General features: G+C 47.3%; 1 protein-coding gene across 1 annotated transcript in view; it reads right to left on the bottom strand.

The window, feature by feature from the left end:
* Positions 1-11,943: 11,943 nt before the first annotated feature.
* KLK5 (kallikrein related peptidase 5) overlaps positions 11,944-13,081 on the bottom strand; it is a 14,896-nt gene continuing 13,758 nt past the window's right edge. The window contains exon 6 of the mRNA XM_032264652.1: positions 11,944-12,355. Within this exon, the coding sequence (XP_032120543.1) occupies positions 12,200-12,355 (156 nt within the window). The 3' untranslated portion in view covers positions 11,944-12,199. The remainder of the gene's footprint in view (positions 12,356-13,081) is intronic.

Raw genomic sequence — 13,081 nt, 5'->3', positions numbered from 1 at the left:
TTTTTTTTTTTTTTTTTTTTTTTTTTGAGATGGAGTCTCGCTCTGTCACCCAGGCTGGAGTGCATTGGTGTGATCTTGGTTCACTGCAACCTCCACCTCCTGCATTGAAGCGATTCTCCTGCTTCAGCCTTCCGAGTAGCTGGGACTACAGGCGCCCACCACCACGCCCGGCTGACTTTTGTATTTTTAGCAGAGACGAGCTTTCACCATGTTGGCCAGGGTGGTCTCGAACTCCTAACCTCAAGTGATCCACTCACCTCGGCCTCCCAAAGTGCTGGGATTACAGGCTTGAGCCACACGCCTGGCCCTAAACTCCAAATTACACGCCCCTCCCACAACTTTCCCAGGTCCCAGCTCAGTTCTTTCAAAGGCCTCCAGGTGGCGCGACAGAGCAAATGGTGGATTCCGCTAACTTGGCGTTACAATTTCTTCCCGGGCTGCTTGCCGGGTGGGGCGCTTGAACGTGCACACGAAACACCTGGGAATCTCGTGAAACTGCTGCTTCTGGTTCAGCTGATCTGGAGTGGGATTCTGTTTTTAACTCGCTCCCAGGGCCTTGCTTTGAGCAGCAAGAGCTTGGTTCGGTGGGATGAACAGCCCTGGCCACACCTGTGCAGGCAGAGAACTCCAGAACAATAACAGTGACGTTCATAACGATCGCAAACAACCATTGCCACATGTTTATTCTGTCCTGGCCTCTGTGTTCCTGCCTTGATGCGCATTCCCTCCTTTACCACTCAAGGCAGTCTTACGAAGTAGCTTCATTTTACAGAGTAGGAAACAGGTAGAATTGAACCAGTCTGTCTGTTACACCCCTTCCCTTTTTCCTACAGTAAAGATGCCATCCCTGGGGGACTGAGCCCAAAGCATGGGAAGGGGAAGAGAGGCCGGGGCTCTGGGGCATTAGCTGCAAAGCCGAGGAGTGGAACAAGGCCACTGAGACAGTGGGATTGTGGGAATTAGGAGGAAGAGTGAGATCAAGGATCTGCAAAGGGTCGTCGCGGTGGTTTAGGCTTGTAATCCCAGCACTTTGGGAGGCCGAGGTGGGCAGATTGCTTGAGGTCAGGAGTTCGAGACCAGCCTGGCCAACATGGTGAAACCCCGTCTCTACTAAAAATACAAAATGTTAGCCAGGCATGATGGTGCGTATCTGTAGTCCCAGCTACTTAGGGGGCTGAGGCAGGAGAATTGCTTGAACCTCAGAGGCGCAGGTTGCAGTGAGCTGGGATCGTGCCACTGCACTTTAGCCTGGGTGACAGAGCAAGACTTCTCCAAAAATAAATAAATAAATAAAGATCTGCAAAGGAAGCTGAGATCCTGCACTACCTCCCTTACGACTCTCACCACAGGAATCATTCTCTCTCTTTCTCTCTCTCCTTGTTTCTCCCTCTCTGCTTGCCATTCTCTTTCTAGGTCTCTCTCTGGGTCTCTTTCTCTTCATCCCCCCTCCTCCCTCCCACCTTTCCTTCCTCAATCCCTCTTGCTCTCCCTATGTCCTTCTTCCATCACTTTCTCTATGGTCAGTGTCTCAGTCTCTCCTTCTCTCTCTCTCTTTTTCTTTGTGTCTCCATCTCCAAAGCTAGCTCTTCCTCTCTTTCTGAGTCTTTCTCTACCCTCCCTGCCCCGAGTCTCTTTAAATTTGAGCCTTGCTGGTAAGGCGGTGTGAGCCTACAGTCCCAGCTACTCGAGAGGAGGATCCCTTGAGTCCAGGAGTTAAGTACAGAGCCTGGGCAACATAGCAAGATTCTGTCTCAAAAGAAAAATTCCAAGTCTGTCTGTCTCCTGAGTTGCTCACTTTAAGCCTCTTTGAGTACATCTGCCTTAAATTTATTCCAGTATGTCTCTCTCTTCCTCTCTTTCTTCCTCTTTTTCCCTTCCTCTCTCCCTTCTTCCTCTTCCCTCCAAATCTGTCTGTCTCTCTCCATCTCCATCTCTCCGAGTTTGTCTTTACGTCTCTGAGTCTCTCTCCTTTTTTTTTTAAGCCTGTTACCCAGGCTGAAGTGCAATGGCACAATCTTGGCCCACTTCAACCTCTGCCTCCTGGGTTCTAGTGATTCTCCTGCCTCAGCCTCCCGAGTAGCTGGGATTACAGGCACCCACCAATATACCCGGCTAATTTTTGTATTTTTAGTAGAGATGGTGTTTCACCATGTTGGCCAGGCTGGTCTTGAACTCCTGACCTCAGGTGATCAGCCCACCTCAGCCTCCCAAAGTGCTAGGATTACAGGGGTGAGTCACCGTGCCCAGCAGAGTCTCTCTTTCTTTAAAGTTCTCGGAGTCTCCCTCTTCCTTGCTTCCTACCCCTTCACCTCACATCCTTCTGGCTTTGGCCCTAGGTACCTACGTTTGCTTTCATTGGCACAACCTAGTGTTGTGTATGTGGGCAGGGGGTCAGGACTCCTACATCCTTGACTCAAATTCCGGCTCTGCCAAGTACCAGCTGCAGAATTTGAGCCAAATTCACCAAACCTCCCTCCTCATCAGCCTCCTGGCTTGCTGAGGGCCTCCCTCCTAAGGTTTCTGGCAGGACCAGGAGGGATAAGCATGCAATGAATGCAGTGAGGTGTTTGGCACTCCATGAATGGTAGCTCTTGTCATCGCCATCATCATCATCATTATTACTAATAAAAGGTAACCCACAGCCAGCCTCTCTGTAGCCAACAATTAGATGCTTATCTGGTGTGTGGAATGCATGGGGGGAGGGGCCCTCCCACCATAAAATTGGGGCCACTCCCTGACCTCAGTTTCTCACCAGGATCAACCACCCCAAGAGCGAGGACATGGGGCGGAGGATGCGCCAGCTTTCTGAGCCACACCTGCTGACACTTTTCACCCTCAGTCAAAGCCTGTCTGAGATCCTCATCCAGTTCTGTGCATTTCATTGTTTTTCTTTTTTAAAAGTTACTTATTTCTTTGCTTTTTTAGAGACAGGTCTTCCTGTGTTGCCCAGGCTGGTCTTGAACTCCTGGGCACTAACGATCCTCCTGCCTTGGCTTCCCAAAATGCTGGGATTACAGGCGTGAGGTGCAATTCTGTGGGTTTCAGAGGGATGTGTATTCAGGCGTGAACCAGCCACCGATGGGTTAGATTAAGTGTCTGGTTTAACAAGGCAGGGGTATAAAACAGCATCAGGAGGTAGCCACAGTTAGCAGAAACCACAACACACACACACACACACACGCACACACACACACACACACACACACACACACACACAGACACACAGGGCTCAGCCCCAAGTCAACATCCATGCAAGCTATGGCTTGGCAATCAAACAAGCTACTTTTTACTCTGTGTATAGCTTAGGTGAACAGGCTGAGTATTAAATGCATTATTATCATCACTGGTTCACACAGAATTCTTTCTTCATTCTCTCTCTCCTTCCCTGCCTTTCCTCCCTCCCACTATCCCTCAGTCTTACCAGATGTGCAGTGTGGCTCTTATACGTGTGTGATTTTAATTTATGCAACTGGCATCTGATGATCGTCTTTATCCTGAGCCACTTTGAAAATAGCAACTGTGTTGTTAAGGCCCACCTATGCTATTGTATGTTCTTTTTTTTTTTTTTGATTGGAGTTTCACTCTTTTTGCCCAGGCTGGAGTGTGATGGCATGATCTCGGCTCACAGCAACTGCCACTTCTTGGCTCAAGCGATTCTCCTGCCTCACCCTCCCGAGTAGCTGGGATTATAGGCATGCGCCACCATGCCCAGCTATTTTTGTATTTTTAGTAGAGACGGGGTTTCTCTATGTTGGTCAGGCTGGTCTTGAACTCCCGACCTCAAGTGACCCATCGGCCTCAGCCTCCCAAAGTGCTGGGATTACAGGTGTGAGCCGCCGCACCTGGCTGTGTGTTCATACTTGTGTTTGTTGCATCTGACCACTGCATAGAAACTTCATGGTGGGGTGTCTACCATATTCACACGATTCCCTGCTGATGGGCACTCGGTGGCTTCCAGCTTCTGGCCACTGCAAAGAACACTGCAAGGCACAAGCTTGTACATGTCCCCTTGTAGGTGTGTAAGAATTTCTTTGGGATGTATAGCCAGGAGAGAAATCGCTGAGTCACAGGGTGTGTGTATACTTGTTTGGTGAAATAACGTCAGCTCCATCTTCATAATTAGAGACACCACAGTCAGCCCAGTTGCACTTGAACATTCTAATGTCTTCACATCCCTGACAGCCCTTGACCTTATTCACCCTTCTCATTTCCCCCAGACTGCTTGAGGTAAAGTGATATCTCATTGTTGTTTCAGTATCTAGCAAGTTTGAACAACCTCCCTCACCCCCACCCCCGTCTCTCTCTCTCTCTCTCTCTCTCTCTCTCTCTCTCTCTCTCTCTCTCTCTCTCGACAGGATCTCACTCTGGGATCTTGGCTAACAGCAGCCTCCTAGGCTCAAGTGATTCTCTCACCCCAGCCTCAAGAGTAGCTGGGACCACAGGCCCACACCACCATGCCTGGCTAATTTTTCATATTTTTTGTAGAGGCTGTGTTTCGCCATGTTGCCCAGGCTGGTCTTGAGCTCCTGAACTCAAGTGATCTGCCTGCCTTAGCCTCCCAAAGTGCCAGGATTACAGGCATGAGCCACTGCGCCTGGCCTTGAACATCTGTGTATGTATGTTAGCTTTTGGGGTTCTGCTTCTACAAATCACCTGTTTCTAGCTTTTATCCATTTACCCATAAGGATATCCATCTTTTTTTCACATTAATTCACAGGTGCTTCTTGCATATTGTAGGTTCGAGTTCTTTGTCCATTTTGGATATTAAAAATAACTTTTCCCATTCTGATAAATGCCTATTAATGGTCCTTACCTTCCCTTAAACCAAGATGTTTAATTTTTTATATAATCGAACTAATCAATGTTTTGTCATATGATGTGTGTTTTTTAAGTCTTAAGAAGTCATTCCAGACAGGCACGGTGGCTCATACCTGTAATCCCAGCACTTTGGGACGCCAAGGTAGGCAGATCACTTAAGGTCAGTAGTTTGAGACCAGCCTGGCCAACATGGCAAAACCCCCGTCTCTACCAAAAGCTACAAAGAGTAACTGGATGCAGTGGTACCCGCCTGTAGTTCCAGCTACTTGGGAAGCTGAGGCATGAGAATCGCTTGAGCCTGGGAGGCAGAGATTGTAGTGAGCCGAGGTTGTGCCACTGCACTTCAACTTGGGTAAGATTCTGTCTCCAAATATATATATAATATATTATATATATAGGTGAAAAAAATATGTATGTACCTACCATGTTTTTTTCTATTAATTTTATAATATCTTTCACACAGTGGTCCTTAGTACAGCTGGAATCCACCTTCACTTGTAGTATGATAAATCTAGGTTTATTTTTCTCTGCACAGTGGACCAGTTTTTCTAATGCCACTTACTAAATATACCATCGTTCTCCCACTAATTTGTGTTGCTATTTTATGTTATATGAACTCCCTAATATATTATATGATGATACATCCATTTCCTATGGTTCCCTTTCTGGGATCTCTCTCCTGCCTCTCTGGTCTACTTGTCTGTTCTTGCACTGATCCCACCCTTTTTTAAAAACATTGATTTTGTTTTGTAGCATGTCTTCATATCTAGTAGGGCAAGGAGCTTATTTCTTGCACCACCACAGCCCTATTTTTCTCACCGCTTACATCACCATGCAGGAAATACACTGATATCCTCCACCCTTAATGGGAATGATGTACAGACACCTGTCCCCTCCTGGCTCTGGATCCAGCCTCCATGTTAAAAAGGACACATCCTCATCCCGGAGAAGAAAGTTGAGGCTGCCCAGGAAAATGTGCGCAATGTCTTAGCTCAGCTCTCAGTTTCTAGAAATTTCATTTCCCATGCCCTCCTCTCTATATCAGCATATAGAAAACCAACTACAGTAGCCCAGACACCCAAGATTGTATTCTGCCCATTCCAAGCCCAGACGTAGGAAGTCCATGCATGGAGCTCTTAAGGAAATCATCAGAAATATGAGCTGCTTTTTGTAATCCCATCTTTTTTTTTTTTTTTTTTTTTTTTTTTTTTGTAGCTGGGGCTGCAGGTGCACACCACCACAGCCGGCTAATTTTTTGTATTTTTAGCAGAGATGGGATTTCACCATATTGGTCAGGCTGATCTTGAACTCCTTACCTGATGATCTGTCCACCTTGGCCTCTGAAGTGCTGGGATTATAGGCATGAGCCACTGCGCCCGGCCTGTAATCCCATCTTTATCCTTTAGCTTTTAATTTCATCATGCAAGGTGGCTGGTCCACCTCCAGGCATCCATATTCCAGGTGAGAGGAAGCAGAAGGGTTTTTTCTTTTCTTTTTTCTTTCTTTTTTGAGATGGAGTCTGGCTCTGTCGCCCAGGCTGGAGTGCAGTGTTGTGATCTCGGCTCACTGCAACCTCTGCCTCCTGGATTCAAGCGATTCTCCTGCCTCAGCCTCCTGAGTAGCTGGGATTACAGGTGCCCAGCTAATTTTTGTATTTTTAGTAGAGATGGGGTTTCACCGTCTTGGCCAGGCTGGTCTTGAACTCCTGACCTCCTGATCCACCCACCTCGGCCTCCCAAAGTGTTGGGGTTACAGGCATGAGCCACCGTGCCCACCTACTCCCTCTCTTTTATCAGAAAAACAAAAACTTTCCCAGAAACTCCAGCTTTGTTTTATTGCTTAGAGCTGGATCTCATGGCCACCCGGATGTATCCAGGTCATGTGCCAATCTAAGCAATACTTGGGCTCGTCAGTCATGCAGTGAGAAGAATGATAAGTACATCTCAGTTGCACCCAGCTTGCCCTGTGCCAAGTCAGACAAGTCACAAAACACCAACCTCTGCATCTTAGTCCACTCGCATTTCCCTTCTGTTTGCCTGTTTGCCCTTGAGCCCGAACCTGATGGGGAAATGCATCCAGGCTCGGCCATTACCAAGAATCAGCGTGGGAATAGTGCTTGCATCTTTGGCGGATAGAGAGCCAAGCACACTGCTTCTCCTAAACTCTTTTTTATTTTTCTTGAGACAGGGTCTGGCTATGTTGCCCAGGCTGGTCTCAAACTCTTGGGCTCAAGCAATCCTCCTGCCTCAGCCTCTGAAGTAGTTGGATTACAGCTGTGAGCCACCACGCTTGGCCTCTCTTCTTTCCATCACGGTTTTAGCAATTGTTCCACCAGCATACTACCTTTACAACTGTTGAAGAAACTAGAAACTACCCAAATGTCTCCTCATAGTAAAAAAAACGGATCAATATATCAGAATACATTTACACAATGGTGTACTGTGCCGTAATGAGAATGAAACATTGACAACCATAAACAAAAACCACACAATATGTAATATTGAGCCCCCGCCCCCCCCCCCCCCAAAAAAAAAAAAGGCTGGATGTGGTAGCTCACTCCTGTAATCCCAGCACTTTGGGAGGCCAAGATGGGCAGATCATGAGGTCAAAAGATCGACACCATCCTGGCCAACATGGTGAAACCCTGTCTTTACTAAAAATACAAAAATTAGCTGGGCGTGGTGGCATATGTAGGTAGTCACAGGCTTGAACCTGGGAGGCAGAGGTTACAGTGAGCCAAGACTGTGCCACTGTACTCCAGCCTGAACAACAAGAGTGAGACTCTGTCTCAAAAAAAAAAAAGAAAAAAGCCCAACACAAAATAATATAGTACACTAATGAGTTTTTATTTATATAAACTTATAATACTTCTATATATCTATCTAGGTAAATAAGTTTTGTGTTTATACGTTGTTCATAAATGGGCAAAATTAACTTATAGTGATAGATGTCATGAAAGTCCCTATACTTAGGGAGAAGTCATGAAAGTCACTACCCTTGGCCAGGTGCGGTGGCTCACGCCTGTAATCCCAGCACTTTGGGAGGCCACGGTAGGTAGATCATGAGGTCAGGATTTCCAGATCAGCCTCGCCAACATGGTAAAACCCCGTCTTTACTAAAAATACAAAAATTAGCTGGGCTCAGTGGCACGCACCTCTAATCCAAGCTACTTGGGAGGCTGAGGCAGGAGAAACACTTGAACCCAGGAGGCAGAGACTGCAGTGAGCCGAGATCGTGCCATTGCACTCCAGCCTGGGTAACAGAGCAAGACCCCATCCCAGAAAAAAAAAAAAAAAAAAAAAAAGTCGCTACCCTTGCAGTGAGGGAGTTAGGTAGTGGTGGAAGTGGCTACACTTGGCAGGGAAGGTAGTGACTGCAAGGGGACCCCACTAGTTTTTCTGGGGAGCTCTTTATGTTCTGTGGCTCCGTCTGGATGCTGGTTACAAGGGCATGTTCTGTTTTGTGAAAATCCACTAGCATTTATGATACTTCTGTGCATGTTTCTTTATGCTCATTATCCTTCAATAAAAGTTAATTTAGCCAGGTGGGGTGGCTCACAACCTGTAATCCCAGCACTTTGGGAGGTCGAGGTAGGCCGATCATGAGGTCAGGAGTTCAAGACCAACCTGACCAATATGGTGAAACCTCGTCTCTACTACAAATACAAAAATTAGCCAGGCGTGGTGGCATGAGCCTGTAATCCCAGCTACTCAGGAGGCTGAGGCAGGAGAATCGCTTGAAGCCAGGAGGCTGAGGTTGCAGTGAGCCCAGATCACACACTGCACTCCAGCCTGGTGACAGAGTCAGACTCTGTCTCAAAAAAAAAAAAAAAAAGAAAAAAAAGAAAAAGGTAATTTGATGACAGAATCCTGACTTCACTCAAGGAGCAGCTCTACGTGCTTTAGGGGAGCCCTCCACTCCAATCTCAAAAGAATAATCGTGTTTGGTTCAAATCAACCACGTTCATCTCTTCCCCGCTCCCCCTCCCCAAGTCTGTGACTGGCTCAGGAAAGGACATGTGACCCAATTCTGGCCGGTAAGAATAAGATAAAATTCTGCTGGGGTGGTTTCTGGAAACCTATCATCCTTCTCCAAGACAGACCCACTACGGGTGTTGATCTTAAGGATGATGACCCCCTGCCAGGGAGAAACAGACAGGAGCCCTGACACCCTGTGCCTGGAGCTGTCATTACCTGGGTTTCTTGATATGTGAAATTAAAACTTTATTTACTATTGAAGACAGCATGAATCTCCTCTTACTTGTCCCTCAAAGCAGCTTAACCAGAAACATCATTTTGGAAAACGCACTCAAGACTGCCCCTTAGTTAGGATTCTGCTCCTATCTAGATTTTTTTTTTAATATTTAAAAAAAAAAATTTGAGGCCAGTTGCGGTGGCTCACAGCACTTTGGGAGGCTGAGGCAGGTGGATCACCTCAGGTCAGGAGTTTGAGACCAGCCCGGCCAACATATCGAAAGCCTGTCTCTACTAAAAACAGAAAAATTAGCTGGGCATGGTGGCTCACACCTGTAATCAGCATTTTGGGAAGCCAAGGCAGGTGGATCATGAGGTCAAGAAATTGAGACCATCCTGGCCAACATGTTGAAACCCTGTCTCTACTAAAATACAAAAATTAGCTGGGTGTGGTGGCGTGCACCTGTATTTCCAGCTACTTGGGAGGCTGAGGCAGGAGAATCGCTTGAACCCGGGTGGCAGAGGTTGCAGTGAGCCAAGATTGTGCCACTGCACACTGCACTCCAGCATGGCAACAAAGTGAGACTCTGTCTCAAAAAAATATAAATATATATATATATATATATATGTATAAATTAGCCAGGCATGGTGGTGCACACCTGTAGTCCAAGCTACTCAGGAGGCTGAGGCATGAGAATTGCTTGAACTGGGGAGGCAAAGGTTGCAGTGAGCCAAGATTGTGCCACTGCACTTCAGCCTGGGTGACAGAGTGAGACTCTGTCTCAAAAAAACCAAACCATTGAATTACAACTGTACTATCTGCCCCTATTTTCACACCACATTACACACCCTGGCACTCCAGCCTTTCTGGAATGTCCCCTAAAAAGTTGTGAGGACTTGTAAATGGTTGGGCACAAAGTGGAAGAGAATGGTGATAATTATTGCATCATTTGGATATATGCTTTCTTCTCTCACACCATTGACTGTTTATCAGGCAACCACTTCTCATCTCTTCTTTCTTGCTGGCAAGGACTGTATCCGTGGCAGAGAAATGCCAGACACTCACTTTCCCAGCTTCTGTTGATGCTAGAGTGTCAGCACTGGGATCTTTTCCAGTGAGTGGTCATTGAGACCCAAGAACAGATCTGGGGGTGTGGGGAGACTCTGGAAAAGACTTTCTTTCCCAATGAAAAGAGCTCTGCCAACAGTCTCTCCTTCCTGCCTTTTGTCATGGTGTGTGAGGATGTGATGTCTGGAGCTGTGGCAGCCATTTTAAAGCCATGAGATTACAAGCCTAAAGGAGAAAGTTTGACATATTTTCTTCTTCCTGCTAGAACATAAGCTTAAAGAAGGCAGGGGTTTGGTGTCTGTTTTATTAATCAGCCTATCTCAAGTGTCTGTAACATTACCTGCTCTCATAGGCACTCATTAGTTGAATAAATGAATGAATGAATGAGTGCAGAGGACAGTAGAGAAGACAGATAGGTCCCTAATGATGTAATGTAGGAATCACCAAACCACAGTACTGCCCTCTTTTGGGGCTTCTTGTTATGTGAAATATTGCACGTCATTATTGCTTTATCCACTTTCAGTTGGGCATTTTGTTACTGATAAAAATTTTCTAGTGTTATTTCTTTTCGGGAATGTTCAGTTTCCAAGGTATTCTCTGGAGTGACTTTCTATAACTACCCCTGAGTATCTTGAGGAGTCTTAGAGCTGGATTGGCACGTGGAGATCATTATGTTTTAATCCTCCCATTTTACAGACAGAGAAACTGAGGTCCAGAAAAAGTACAAATGACCCTTACACAGGTCACTCAGCGCTGAAGACTGAAATGTCTGTCCATTGATGTGTTGTCTATTTCAGTGACCCCCATGCCCACAACCTTCTTAGGGGCCCTGCCCTGCCCACTGCTATGGATGAAGGGGTGGCTGGGGGATCTGTGTTGCACTTTTTGGGACCACCTTTCTGACTGGAGACAGAGTCTGTGTCTGACCCTAGGACAGCCAACTGGATTTTTTCCCTCTAGGGGTTATGAACTAAGAAAACCCAGTAACTGCAGCCAGTTACAGGGGTGACAGGAGATGCTCTGATGGGCAACAGGCAGTCAATGTGAGGAGAAAACAGGTGGGACGAGAAGAAAGAGACCGTGAGAGACACATAACTAGGGGAGAGGGGATAGAGATCACACAGGCAGCTGTTTCTGCCTTCACATTTTCCAATTTAAATTCACGGATATCCTTTTGGTAAGTGATGTGGCCTGGCTGTGTGTCCCCACCCAAATCTCTTCTTGAATTTTAATCTGAATCGTAATCCCCATGTGTTGGGGGCGGGATCTCGTGGGAGGTGATTAGATCATCGGCGTGGTTCCCCCCGTGTTATTCTTGTGATAGCAGTGAGTTCTGACAGGATCCGATGGTTTTGCAATTTTCCCCTTCACTCTGCACTTCTCCTTTCTGCTGCCCTGTGAAGGACATGTTTTCTTCCCCTTCCACCATGATTGTAAGTCTCCTGAGGCCTCCTCAGCCACGTTGAACTATGAGTCAGTTACCTCTTTCCTTTATAAATTACCCAGTCTTGGGTAGTATCTTGGGTAGTCTCTACGAAAAATACAAAAACTAGCTGGGGTTGGTGGCGCATGTGTGTAATCCCAGTTACTGGGAGGCTGAGGCAGGAGAGTCGCCTGAACCTGGGAGGTGGAGGTTGCAGTGAGCCGAGGTTGCGCCACCGAACTCCAGCCTGGGTGACAAAGTGAGACTCTGTCTCAAAAAAAAAAAAATTATCCACCTGGCCAATATTTATGAAAAAATGAGTAGTTTGACTGGACCTCTGTTCCTCACAACCCAAAAGTGACCTCCTAGACGAAACATATCAGCCTGGAGCAGGACGTGTGACTTGCTCACAGCCAGCCTGCACAGGGAGGAGACACACACAGAGTCCACTTCTCAGTCAGTTTATTTCTGGGACTGCATTCGGGTCACTGCTGCAGAGAAGGGATGGGACCAGAGAGAGACAGGGTCAGCCCATTGTCGGGGAAGGGGACCCTGAGTCCAGGAGACAGGGAGTCAGGGGCTGGAGAGAGGAACATTCATTCCCACCATCGCTGGGAAGGAACCAGGGTCTGAAAGGGGTGTCGGGGCTGTCCCTTTAGCAGGTGGGGATGTCGGCGTGCTAAGTCCTCGAACGACTCAGGAGTTGGCCTGGATGGTCTCCTGGATCCACTTGTTGAACTTGCAGAGGTTGGTGTAGACGCCAGGTCTGTTGGGCTGGGCACAAGGGTAATCTCCCCAGGACACGAGTCCCTGCAGGGAGCCATTGCACACCACAGGCCCCCCAGAATCGCCCTGCAGGAGGGAAGGGGAGCCACGAGAGAGGCAGAGACGCAGCAAGGTGGGTGGAAGGAGGCACAAGAGACCCAGAGACCCGCACAGATGGAGAAGGAGACAGAGACGGACACACAGAGGTGGGACGTGCAGAGATGAAGAGATGCAGAAAAAGACAGAGATGGTGAGGCAGGCAAAAAGAGACAAGAGGAAGAGTGCTATTAAGATTTCACCCCAAATCCAACTTTTTTTTTTTTTTTTTTTTTTGAGACGGAGTCTCGCTCTGTTACCCAGGCTGGAGTGCAGTGGCCTGATCTGAGCTCATTGCAGCCTCTACCTCCCAGGTTTAAGCAATTCTCCCACCTGAGCCTCTCGAGTAGCTGGGGCTACATGTGCCCACCACCAAGCCAGCTAATTTATTTATTTATTTATTTGAAACAGAGTCTCACTCTGTTGCCCAGGCTAGAGTGCAATGGTGTAATCTTGGCTCACAGCAACCTCCACCTCCCTGGTTCAAGCAACTCCCCTGCCTTAGCCTCCCGAGTAGCTGGGATTACAGGTGCACGCCACCATGCTTGGCTAATTTTTTTTTGTATTTTTAGTAGAGACAGGGTTTCACCACGTTGGCCAGACTGGTCTCCAACTCCTGGCCTCAGGTGATCTGCTTGCCTTGGCCTCCGAAAGTGCTGGGATTACAGGTGTGAGCCACCGCACCCAACTTATGTTTTTTTTTTTTTTTTTTTTTTT

The sequence above is a fragment of the Sapajus apella genome, unplaced genomic scaffold, assembly GCF_009761245.1.
Source record: "Sapajus apella isolate SASKATOON/1434 unplaced genomic scaffold, GSC_monkey_1.0 scaffold144, whole genome shotgun sequence".
NCBI lineage: Eukaryota > Metazoa > Chordata > Mammalia > Primates > Cebidae > Sapajus > Sapajus apella.
Note: the sequence above shows the minus strand (reverse complement) of the source record. Positions and strands in the feature narration are given on the sequence as shown.